The 12,330-nt window shown below is 39.1% G+C and overlaps 1 protein-coding gene across 1 annotated transcript; it reads left to right on the top strand.

The window, feature by feature from the left end:
* The first annotated feature begins 3,084 nt into the window (after positions 1-3,084).
* Positions 3,085-10,699, top strand: LOC135246443 (B-cell receptor CD22-like). Its single transcript, XM_064319903.1, has 6 exons — positions 3,085-5,775; positions 7,102-7,358; positions 7,606-7,860; positions 8,203-8,417; positions 9,114-9,330; positions 10,569-10,699. The coding sequence occupies exons 3-6, from the start codon at positions 7,620-7,622 to the stop codon at positions 10,652-10,654; spliced, it is 759 nt and encodes a 252-aa protein (XP_064175973.1). The 5' UTR covers positions 3,085-5,775; positions 7,102-7,358; positions 7,606-7,619; the 3' UTR covers positions 10,655-10,699.
* The last annotated feature ends 1,631 nt before the right edge of the window (positions 10,700-12,330 follow it).

The raw sequence follows: 12,330 nt of genomic DNA, 5'->3' as shown, positions 1-12,330 counted from the left end.
CAAATGCAAATTGTTGTTTGCACAAGAGGGGACTCTTTAAATATTTGTCTGAAAGTAGATTTACTTTTTATTTTCATTATTTTTTTCTGAATAATCAGGAAGAGAAAATCAAGAAATGAGATGGAGGGAGACGGGGGCAGGCAGGTGAGTCAATGAAATCAGTCTGCTTATGTGCATACATGTATTTATCTATGGGTATAATATAATTTTATTTATATACATTGTTTAAGCAAAAACTGAACTTCAATAACACTTTCTATGATGCGTGTCTATAATGCATTATATACAACTTATAATGCCTTATAGTCTGCTCATAATACAGTATAATTAGAGTTATGAAGACTGTTTAACACTCATAATGCTTCATAACAGTAATCATAAGACATTATTTATTTATTTACATAGCACCTTTCTTACAAATAGGTAGAAAACATAGCAGTGTGTGCCATATGGCCTTGAAGGTTTATTAGATTATGTACAGAGGTTACGATCTTCTCTGTGTCATTTTTCTGTGTGTTGACATGCTTAATGGAAATAGATCCAGAGTTAATTATGTGTATTCCCCTGTAAAGGGGAAAATGAAACATTGAGTCATTAGCTGATTTTTTTGCATAAGGTTAAATGCATGTTTTGGAGTTAATGGGGGTGAGTAGCTCACTCCACTCTGAGGAGCTCACTGAAATGAACAGGACCTTTCTGTGGATCTTTCCCATCCTTCTCCTGCCTCTTTTCTTTACCCTGCAGGGGAATAAAAGCCCCATTTATGGCAACGTCTCAGGGATGGCAATGAGTCACACTGTAACACAGGGTACGGACAGAGACGACGATGAAGTTCCCCTCTACTCCTCCGTTCAGCCCGCTAACACCTGCAACCAGGAGCAGGTTCTGTACTCCACTGTTCAAAAGCCACTCCCCCAGTGTGAGGAGGGTGTTCAGTACGCCAGCATCCAGTTCCGCCCCTCCAGTGCTGCCCCCAGGTGAGAATATCCCACCTTTATACTACCTGTGCTGACTGTCGCTGTGTCAGGTCTATTATCTCTCTCCAGCAGCTTTTATCATAGACTGCTCTCTCAGACTGGAGCCAGACGAGGCCTCTATGGAGTCAGCAGGTGAACGACCCTCACTGGATAGACCAGAGCTTCTCACTGGTCAATTGACCAGAGTGTCTCACTGGATAGACTAGAGCTTCTCACTGGTCAATTGACCAGAGAGTTTCACTGGATAGACCAGAGTGTCTCACTGGATAGGCCAGCGTGTCTCACTGGATAGACCAGAGTGTCTCACTGGGGAGAGCTGAGATGGGTGTGCTGTGATTTATATTGGAAAAAAAAAAAACATAAAGAAGTATTAAGATTCTCATAGTAGATGTGTTACATTTATGTCAGCGTGTACAATATTAGAAATTAACTAGACAATTCCTGCAGAAATTGTGAAGTGTGGTTGCCGCCAACGCAAAGTCGACTTACTGCTGAACGGAGTGAACAGTTTCTGAGCAGAGACATAGTATGGTATACATGATATAACATCACGGCAACGAGTTCATTTGCAACACACGTATTCAGAGCTAAATTAACCGTTCATCAATACTTGAGATCAGTGTTTTACTCACGGTATGCTGTGACGAGTGACGGCGAATCACAAAGCTAGCTGGCCAGTTCAGAGGGTCTTGGAAAAACCCTATATCTACACTGCGCGACCGCACCATTTTAAAAAGCAAGACAGGTCTAGGGAGATTAATTTGATTGATTGATGTTTTTACGTTAAGTTCAGCTCATTTTTACCATTCAACTAAAAACATTTAACTGGGCTGCAATTCAGAGTTTAATCTGTTACCTTAGATACCAACTCATAGACAGAGGATAGTCTATTACCTGTTAGCCTCAATGCAGTTATAAAGAGACCAAAGTTTCCAACTCGCTGGAATATAAAACGGCATTACAGAAGTTAAATGTCACATATTATACATAGTTAGAAAGCTTATTCTATCACCTGTTGGATCGATGAAGTGTAGATAAAGGCAGTTTGTACTACAAACTTACAGAGCACTCAATGCAGTATGTGTGGTATTACAAGCTGACGTCTTTTTCTGGAGTAAGACCGGACCTGAAGCTGCTGCACACGTTTTGTTGACGGCGTTGTTGCACTTTTTTAGTAAAGTCTGGCTTATTCGAAAATTTGTTTATTCAGTAGCTGAGAGCATAAGCTTTCTAACCAGGTATAACAGCACGTCTATTTTTGTTTTTTTAACATCGTTTTTTTAGGTCAACCGAAAGCTATGTCATCATGTCATAGAACGTATTCGCTCTTTGTTAGCACTAGCATGCAAATACGCAAAGTCTGGGTTGTTTGAAAATTCGTTTATTCAGTAGCTGAGAGCATAAGCTTTCTAACCAGGTATAACAGCACGTCTATTTTTGGTTTTTTAATATCGTTTTTTTAGGTCAACCGAAAGTGCTCTCATTATCGCATTAAAGCCATTCACTGTTTGTTAGCACTGGCATTCTAAGACGCTGCATGTGACGAAACGTCGTCAACGAATTTGCGTAATATCTCGTGAAATACTATTATTATTGAGGACTTCTGGGTATGCCTAAGCCATATGTTTGTTGATATACCTAGCTGACAGCGTTTTCATTTGTAATTTTTCAGTTGGAATACCGTTTTACCCTTCACTTCCGCATTCAGCTATTCCTATCCTGGCAGCTGAGACCGTAGAGCTGACCGCATCACGTGTGCAAAGCCGACCAATGCTGTAACTTCACCGTTCGCATATGAACGACGTCACCTTCTCCATTCATCTCTATGGGGAAAAATTGGGCATAAAAATTAATATTTCTCAAAAACCGTGCAGCGAAACTTTCCACAAAGTAATAGCACGCGATTCCCAAATAAGCCGGTAAATTTGACATATGGCACGTGTATGTGGTGCGAAAACTCTGGGAGGAGTAGCGGTCCAAAAAATGGGTGGAAAGAATAATAATAATATGTGCGATAATAGTAGTGTGGTTGCCTTAAAGCAACCACACTAATAATCTGGTTTAGGTAATGGATTTTGCATGGGGCTCCTGAAGTATGTGTGTTTACCTGTGCCTGATGCCTATCACACCTTTTACAGTCTCATTAAAATTAATCTCTGCTGATTATACTGTACATGTACTGGAATAGGCCAAGCCTCAGGCCTTAGCAACAGTTAGCAGATAACTAGTAGATAACTAGTTAACTAACTAGCTTACTGCTGGTAGCTTTAGTGCACTTTGCCAATGCAGTCACAGATGTTTCAGTTCAGTCATGCACATGCAGCTGGAAGCATATTTTTATTCATTATTGCTTTTTTATATCTCAGGAATATAATGGTCATTTTGCTAGATACAGATGTACTGACATATATCTATATTTTGAAAACAGAAACAATGACTGTTATTTTGACATCTGTGAATGGAAGAAAGGTCTCTGCTAAATTGATACATGTGCTTATTTATGCGCATGTGTGCACATGAAAGTGTGTGTGTGTGTGTGTGTGTGTGATTATATCTGTCTGCAAGGGCATGTGTATTTAGGAATGCTTATGCAATGCAAAGTTTGAGTTCATTACAACATTTATGTCAGAATGATTAATACCAGGAATCATTTTTGTAAACATAATTGTTATGTTTATTTTATAAGCGTAATATGCAAACATAAGCATAGTTACAAATGATTCTGATGAAGAGCAGCCGTTCTCATTGATATTGATATTTAAATATTCATTTATCTCAATTTCAATGACACAGTGGGGCGTGAGAAATGAGAATTACCCAGTCTTTTTAAAAAGGCACTACTGGTCCAGTCCATACACAAAGCAAACGACTGTGTTCATTTTCTTCAACCGTTTTTATCTGATAAAATCTAAAATGTGCATGACTTTTAGGAAAAAAGGGGAAGTGAGTCAGTTCTGCAACAGCACATTCTACTTTTATATTTAGTGTGAAGCACTTCCTTTGCAGTCACATTCAGCCACACTGCTCTGTCTGCAAGGCTGTTTTATACTAATGGCTCATTAGCAAAGCACTGAGGCCAGATCAGAACTCTCTCCTGGTAAGTGCATTATCATATTATTTCATTTAATCAAAACTATATCACAATATTTTGTGGTGCAAGAAGATTGAACTGGGATAAATCAAAAAATAAAATGTATTTTCAGACTAGAAATGATTGCTGTTTCTTCCATACAAATATCAATTGTCAAGTAACATCCTGTCTGAGTCTTTGCTGTCTGGACTGTGTGAGCTCTTCATAAAAAAAAGAGTATTTAGGGACATTAGCAACACAAACTCACTGTGTGCTCTTGTGTAGTATTTGTTAGTCTGGTATTTTTGCTAATAAATAGAATACTCTGTGAGTCTCTATTTCTACTGTTCATTTTCACAGTGTAAATAATAATCAAGACCTGTATATGTGTATTTGGATAAATATTTTCAATCTGATGCAGCCATGCTCTTCAATACCTTGTTGGTAATCGTCCTCTCTGTGTCAGGTGAATTGTTTGTGTGTTTTTTTTCCAAATGTAGTTCTGATGTTTCAGTCGACATATAAAGTATTTATCAGCATGTGTTCCTATTTATTAGTCTCTCTTCATTATCTCAATAAGAAGCCAAAGTGAATACATTTAAATTGCTTTAAGGAATGTATATAATTTACATAAAATAATGTTCTACTGTACATTAATTTAGAGTAGTGCAACATTGCTCATCTGAAAAGAGAGGGGAAAATGAGAGAACTTATAAAATGAAGTTCCTCTTCACACTCAGCGATGAAACTGAGACAGAGGCATGATATAAATATCTGTGGCTTTACTAAATGATCGGAGCTGTTGATTGTGCATGTTGCATTCTTAGAATGACACAGACACTTGCTCTTAACTTGCTTGGTTTGCTACTACATTCTAGCAAAGCTAGCTACTAAGGAAGACTTCCTGTACCTGCAAATCTCACATTGATCGGAGGCTACTGCCATCTACTGACATAAGTTAGTATTGAAATACAAGTTCAATTATTGATGTTCCATAGTTTTGGAGAAGTTAGGTGCACTTGTTTTAAAGTTTTGTTAATTGTATCCCTTAGCTGTCATGTTGCCAACACATCTGTGTTTTAAAGGATTTCTGAGCAGTGTGTTTGTGTGTGTGAGTGTTTGCATGCGTGAATTTGTGTGTGTGTGTGTGTGTGCGTGCATTTGCATATGTGTGCGCATGTGTGTGTGTGTGTGTGTGTATGTATACTTGTGTTTGTGTGTATGTGTGTGCGTGTGTGTGTGTGTGTGTGTGTGCGTGTGTGTGTGTGTGTATATGTATACATGTGCATGTGTGTGTCTGCGTGTGTATGTGTGTGTGGATGTGCGTGTGTGTGTATGTGTGTGTGCGCCCGTGCGCGCGCATGTGTGTGTATTTTTCAGGTGTTCTGAGCCAGTTGGGATGGGGAGTGACTTACACCCCTGAGAGAATCTGTGCCTTAAAGGGGTCTTCAGTAGACATGAGCTGCACTTACTCATATCCCACATCTCACACAGTGCAGAAAACTTTCTGGTTTATTCATTAGAACAAGCCACAGGAGGGCGAAGACCTGTCCAAGGACCCAGAGTACCCGGACCGTGTGGAGTACCTGGGGAATAAGAACAGTGACTGCACTTTTAGAATAAAGCAGCTGAGAGAAAGTGATTCAGCAATATATCGCTTCAAGTTCCTGCCCAACCATTATGGTGGAAAATATACTGGTCATTCTGGAGTCTCATTGACAGTTACAGGTAATTCTAAACTTGCTTTTTATAAGATTAACTGGCAGTACTCCTAATCATTTTCTAATAGAAACAGAATGGTCTTTTTATCGTGTTGATTCTCGTGTGCAGGTCTTCAGGTGAAAGTGACAGAGAATGAGGCACAGAGTGTCTCAATTTCAATGACACTCTGACACTGACCTGTAGCAGCACCTGCACTTTGAGAGTCACTTCCCCTGCAGTCAATGTGAAATGTGAGTGTCTGCCCACCTTCTGTTTTACTGGGAAATAATGCATGCAGGGCCGGCCCGAGGCATAAGCGAACTAAGCGGCTGCTTAGGGCCCCCGTGGCCACCAGGGGGCCCCCATGCGGTATTCATCCCCTATCGCAGAACCAGCGGTAGTAATTTAAAATGGAATGACAACCGAATATTTCATAACAATGTAATGTAAGACAGATTTTACAAAGCCCAGGAAGAGGATTCGTCTGTCCAACCATGCTGTCCAAGCACAACATCTTACATCTCTGTATAGTGCAAAGGCGTAAGGTGCTACATTGCCAGTTTAAAAAAGGGGCAGGCATGTCTGAATTGTCATGTGCCTTCTTTGTTAATAAAACATTGCCTCGGAATACAGCTTCTTTAATTTCAGTGAGGAAAGATAGCCTATATAGTTTGTAGTACAGTAACCTGGCGTCATTTTGATATCAGTACTTTAGCCAGTTTGAATGAATGAGTTATAGATGGTGCTTTGTATGTGTGAGTAACTTGGCATTCTTGCACACTGAAAATGTGTTTTTTATGAGATATTACAATGCCCTGTAGATGGCGGTATCACCCTTTATCAGCCACCAGATAATTTTTAAAAGAGGGGGGAAATGACTGCATGTTTTCACCACGTTATGCCAGCCAAAGCAGAGAAAATTCGACTGATTACCAACCGCAAGAAATGTAACAAGTAACGGCAGTTGTCAATAGAAATGCATTTGAGTAAAAAGTACATAATTTCTTTATCGATGTAGTGTAGCAGAAAGTGAAAGTTGCCAATATTGTTCATACTCAAGTAAAAGTACAATGTTTCCAATATCCTACATAAGTACAGTAACAAAGTACATGTACTTAGTTACTTACCACCACTGTGCAAAAATAACAAAAAAAAGCATTTTGGCACAAGCAATGCATGGCCCTAATCCTCCTTGTGACCATCAACTTTCTGCTCATGTTTCCTTGTGTTATTGATATTATTAGTGCACATTATGTCCATTCAAAAAAATCATTTTTATCACCTTGCTGGATTTTCTAATGTAGAATAGAAGTGTGTTGAGTTACATTCTGTTTTCTTTTTCAACCCACTCAGGTTTGAAGGTGGATATAAATTCTGAACAGTGTCAGGGGGAGAGACAGTGGAACTGACCTGTAGAGCAACCTGCACTCAGCTGACTGAGAGCAACAGCTTAATTTGGTACAAGAATGAGCAGCTTCTGACTGAAGACTCCAGGTTCTACCAGTCCTATAGAATCCTTAAATTCAGACGTGACGATACGGGCAGGCACTCCTGTGCTGTAAGAGGCAATCAGCATTTTGTTTCCCTCGCTGTGACTCTCAGTGTGAGATGTGAGTGTTTGAGGTCACATTTGTGTATTTTACATTCATTTATGCACAAGAACCAAGAGAACAAGCATTCCATTATCAGACAGATTGAGGTTTTGGGGTCTCAGTTGACTTCAATCTTTAATTGAAATGAAATACTGGACCATTTACAGTAATATGCATTCATACATTTATTGTGGGTTCTGTACAATGTGGAATTTTGTTGAATAACTCAGTATATTGCGGTATTGTATTTCTTCTTCTCACTCAGGTGTAAAGGTTGAAATGAAATCTAGCACAGTGAGTGAGGGAGTGAGGGTGACACTAACCTGTAAAATCACCTGCACTGACCTGACTGGCAGCCAAACATTCATCTGGTACAAGAATGGACAATCTCTGTTTTACACCGCCCAGAAATATCAAAATCATAACTACCTTCAGTTCAAAGCCAGCAGTAGAGATGCAGGCAGCTACTCCCGTGCAGTAAGAGGTCATGAGAATCTCCTGTCCCCAGCAGTGACTCTCTGTGAGTATTTGAGGACAAACTCATACATTTAACTTTACTGAGTCTCATTTGTTACTCATTTTGAAAAAGCGATGATGCAGTTGTACCCTTAATGTACCAATAAAAGACATGAAAACTGGGCAGAAGAGCAACCTGCAGATAATGATTAGGAAATGGAAGTTATTATGTTTAGAAACGATATCGGATTACGTTAATTCTAAAAATTGAAAGAAAGATGGCATTGCAATAATAGCAGTCAAGCAAAATGACGTATTGGAAACATTGAGGAAAAGGAAACATACTTTAACTGAGGTAAGTGTGAGATCTATATAAAACTGCAGGACCTGTTATTTCCTCTTTCAGATCCTCCTAAGAGCATCTTATTATCAGTGAGCCCCTCTGGTGAAATAGTGGAGGGCAGTTCAGTGACTCTGACCTGCAGCAGTGATGCCAACCCACCAGTGCAGAGATACACCTGGTATAAGAATAATAGAGCTGTATCTTCAGAGACAGGAGGACCAGTGGACAGTTACACCATTAAAAACATCACACTGCAGGATGCAGGAGAATACACCTGTTAGGCAGGGAATGGGATTTGGACAAACATCTCCCCCCCTAAACGTCTTGATGTGCAGTGTGAGTATATCAGTGCATCTCAGCATCAAACACAGAGAACAGAGAGTCAGGATCTCCTCAGTGTCTTTGGGTAACTTCACAGCAGTAAGACACAGAGTAAAGCAGACACACTGGCCAGTGGAGGGAAAATCTAATAAAGATATAATTGATTTAACATGATGAGTAAGCCAGATGATACGGACATGTCATAAGTTAAACGAGTAGTCATTCTGATTTTGCACAGTGCAAACAAACATACCATATGTACTGTAGATGTTTTACACCAAATAATAGTTACTCTTAATAAACCATGCATACAGGATTGTGTTTTTCTTTTTCTATTTTTAAACTTTCTAAATAATGCTAAATAAAATTTCTTATCTAAATATTGCTGTCATTACTGAAAGCTTTTTTAACCTGTGTCTCAAGGCCATTTACCAACCCCCATAAAAGGATGCAGTATATTCTACTCATTTCCAAACAAAGAAAGCATTTGCAGTGTGATATTTCAGCTTCATTATAAACTTTCCTTTGCAATAAATGGTTCTGAATCTATTTGAGACAAATCACAGAGATTGATAAATTATATGGAATTTAACACATTTCTCTATTGATTTTAAATGCTCCCAAGAACACCTCAGTATCAGTGAGCCCTGGAGGGCAGTTCAGTGACTCTGACCTGCAGCAGTGATGCCAACCCACCAGTGCAGAACTACACCTGGGTTAAGCAGAATGAAACTGGAGTCTGGCAGGCAGGATCTGGACAGAGTTTGATCTTTTCTAACTTTGGATCCTGGAACAGAGGACAGTACTACTGTGAGGCACAGAACAGACTTGGAGCTCAGAATGCTTCTGCTCTGCTGGTCACAGTACAAGGTAGGACCAGAATTTATTATTCATTTATGTGTTAATTGATCTCACGATTCTGAGATGCTGTTACTGTATGTTTTAAGTTGTGGATTTGCTGACTAGGCCTATGTCATTTGAATGACAGGAATAATCCCATAAACTACGTAATCTTATTGTGGTAGTCGGAGCAGAGAGAAAGTTGTCCCCAAATATTTTGTTCCAATCACCAGGATTTGCTCATTAGCACAACTCATCAGCCAGGAGAAATAACTAATTAGTGAAATCAGCTGGATGAGTTCATGGGCAGAAGAAACACATGGCAGGGCTTTACTTTCTGACCCCTGGAGTCATAGTATCTGAGTCATAGTATCACTCACTACACTGTATGGCCTGGATCACAGGAACCATCATCCAGATTAGAAAGCATGACTCACTTGCCCAGAACCTCCAAGCACAACTCTACAGTTCATAAAACATCTCAGAGAATAGTTCTGATATAGGATCAGTTTTGTCTTTAGGCCATTATGGATAAAGCTTGGATATGAAGAGAGGAAACATGATCTGAGATCAGTTCTCTTACTCTGAAATACTCTATGAATAGGGATGAAGGTCAGTTTTGGTTGGAGTCCAGGGAAGGCTATAGTCACCTGCCTGAACCCTCCCCCCCCCCCCCCCCCCCCCCCCCAACCAGTATGAGGCTCTTTTCATTTTCAGACCAAGTGAACTCAGTTCCCGTATGGAACAGTTAAGCATACTGTTAAAATTTAAGATCCCACTAAAATGGACGAACTAAAGCTTCAACAGATGCACCAGGGACATATTAAACTTATGTTAGAGGTCTCTGGTAACTTGTTCATCCCTTCCCAATGGGAACACATCTCAGTGACTCTGTGCACACATGTTTGTATTTGACATAAATGTTCATGTTTGTAGTTCATATACAATGCAAGCTATTTGCTTCTTTTTGGTTTATACCTACACATCTCCACCATTTTGATTGTAGTTTATATATTTTGGGGTCTACACACCTAACTCATATTTAACTGTGATTTAATTGACATGTAAAAAATTATACTTCTTCAATGTAAAACCTTCAAGTGATTCTGAGATATATAATCCACTAAGTCAACAGAGGAATCCGTTCTCGGGGACAACAGAGTGGATAGGGAATGCAAGGGACTGTGTGGCCACTCTGGTTCCCTTTTAACAGTGCAACTGGAGGCGCACTTATGTGTGACTGAGTCTCTTCCTGTTTCTCACCTCAGAGCAGAGCCTTCAGAGAGTGACAAACGCAGCCAGCGACACAAACTCTGTGCTTCAGAGAGCTGACGAGGCCTCAGTGTGGGATTAAAACACACAGAGGAGAGAATCTGCAGAGAATGAGAAATGGTGGAGATCAGAGTGAAAGAGTCTCTTTTTGTCTTTAACTTCACAGAACTGCTGTCTGTTTCTGCTAGATTATCCATTTTATAACTCTGTTACACACACGCTCATAACTCATGTACATGCGCATGTTTTGTCTCACATTGCATGGGAAGCTTATAATGCAGATTAATGCAGATTGTAAACTCCAAACTCTTGGTAACTTTTAAAAGCAAGGTCCAACATCTTTTAAAACAGTGTTTTAGCTTTACATTTTACATTGCCTTGTTGTATTGACCCCATTTTTACTTTCTGTCTGTTTAGCTATTTGAAATAATGTATCTTTGTGTTTGTTTTCTTTACATACATTGTTTTATTATGTCTATCAATATATTATGATTTATTTGAGCATTGTATAGCACTGTGAACCTTGAACCTCTTTTTTGATAAAGATTATCATTATTTTCTTTACATGGCCATCATGTTTTGCCTGCAAACGCCGCCCCCCCAAATAAAATAAAATAAAATAAAATAAAATAAAATAAAATAAAATAAAATAAAATAAAATAAAATAAAATAAACAAATTAAATAATATTCATATAAATTCCATTTTATTCATGTGTGGGCATCTATTTCATTTCTGTGAAATGTGAAAGATACAATAATCCAATCGGCTGTATGTAGTAAAAATCATCTTCATGAAGTATAAGCATTGAAATGTAACTAATTATGTGCATGAAGGACCGTATAACAGGCAAAGCAAAACCAAAGTTCTAAAAGGTCACATGAACATCAACCACAGAAACAGCGCTGCTTCACCAGACACTGAACTGAGGTGTGAAATAAAATAAAGAATAGAACAGGCTGAAGGAAGTGAGCAGCACATTAACTGTCTGTGGTCAGGGTGGCTCAGGTCTGGAAGGCAGCTTCACCCAAAGCCGCGCCCGCTACTCCTCTGCACAAAAGAGCCAAGCAGGGGCACCTCACAGTACCCACTTTGGGGCCCCAAAGCTGTGATACTTTCACAAAGATAAATACAACTGTCCGCTCCTTTTATCTTTGAAATCTGCGAAAGCGAGTGCAATCTATATGTTGATCTGGGGGTCATAGGCTAGGCTACTGCAGCAATACGTAGCCATTTGCATTGGAACATGGTTCCCTCTATTTTCTGGCTTTTAAGCTACTGTTAACATATTTTACACAGCTGTGATGCTCATGTATCTCTTTAATGTTTTTATATTAATTATTGTGTACCAATATATCAAATTACACAGTAAAGTTGCATTCTTGTAAAATAATCTTTGTTGTCTATAATTTGATTTTATATTGCCATTCTGCAACCATGCTAAACTGCATGAGCTGCTACCTGTCTTAGCCAGGACACTCTTGAAAAAGAGAATTTTCATTTCAACAATAATCTCTTGGTTAAATAAAAATGTAATAATATTTACAAATAGAAACAATTATTCTTCAAGCTTTGCATACATCACAGTCAGTCTGCCATGTTCAGAAATAAGAGCCTGTCAGCAGGGCCGTTTCAGACAGTTTGAAAACCGTTAAGATCACACCTCCTCTACCAGCGTAAGTGGATAATTTAGCCCTGTTTTTTTCTTAATGGCTGTTAACACATTGATTCATCGAGTTGTAAAATAATGTATATGATT

This window comes from Anguilla rostrata, unplaced genomic scaffold, assembly GCF_018555375.3.
Source record: "Anguilla rostrata isolate EN2019 unplaced genomic scaffold, ASM1855537v3 scaf0321, whole genome shotgun sequence".
Classification (NCBI taxonomy): Eukaryota; Metazoa; Chordata; class Actinopteri; order Anguilliformes; family Anguillidae; genus Anguilla; species Anguilla rostrata.
This window is presented reverse-complemented; position numbering and strand designations above follow the sequence as displayed.

Excerpts from the sequence above, each read along its gene's own strand:
- LOC135246443 (XM_064319903.1), top strand. The coding sequence starts at position 7,620 with ATGAAATCTAGCACAGTGAGTGAGGGAGTGAGGGTGACACTAACCTGT. Across the intron at positions 7,861-8,202 it reads GTCCCCAGCAGTGACTCTCT|ATCCTCCTAAGAGCATCTTA; the intron begins GTGAGTATTTGA and ends TTCCTCTTTCAG. Across the intron at positions 9,331-10,568 it reads TCTGCTGGTCACAGTACAAG|AGCAGAGCCTTCAGAGAGTG; the intron begins GTAGGACCAGAA and ends TTCTCACCTCAG.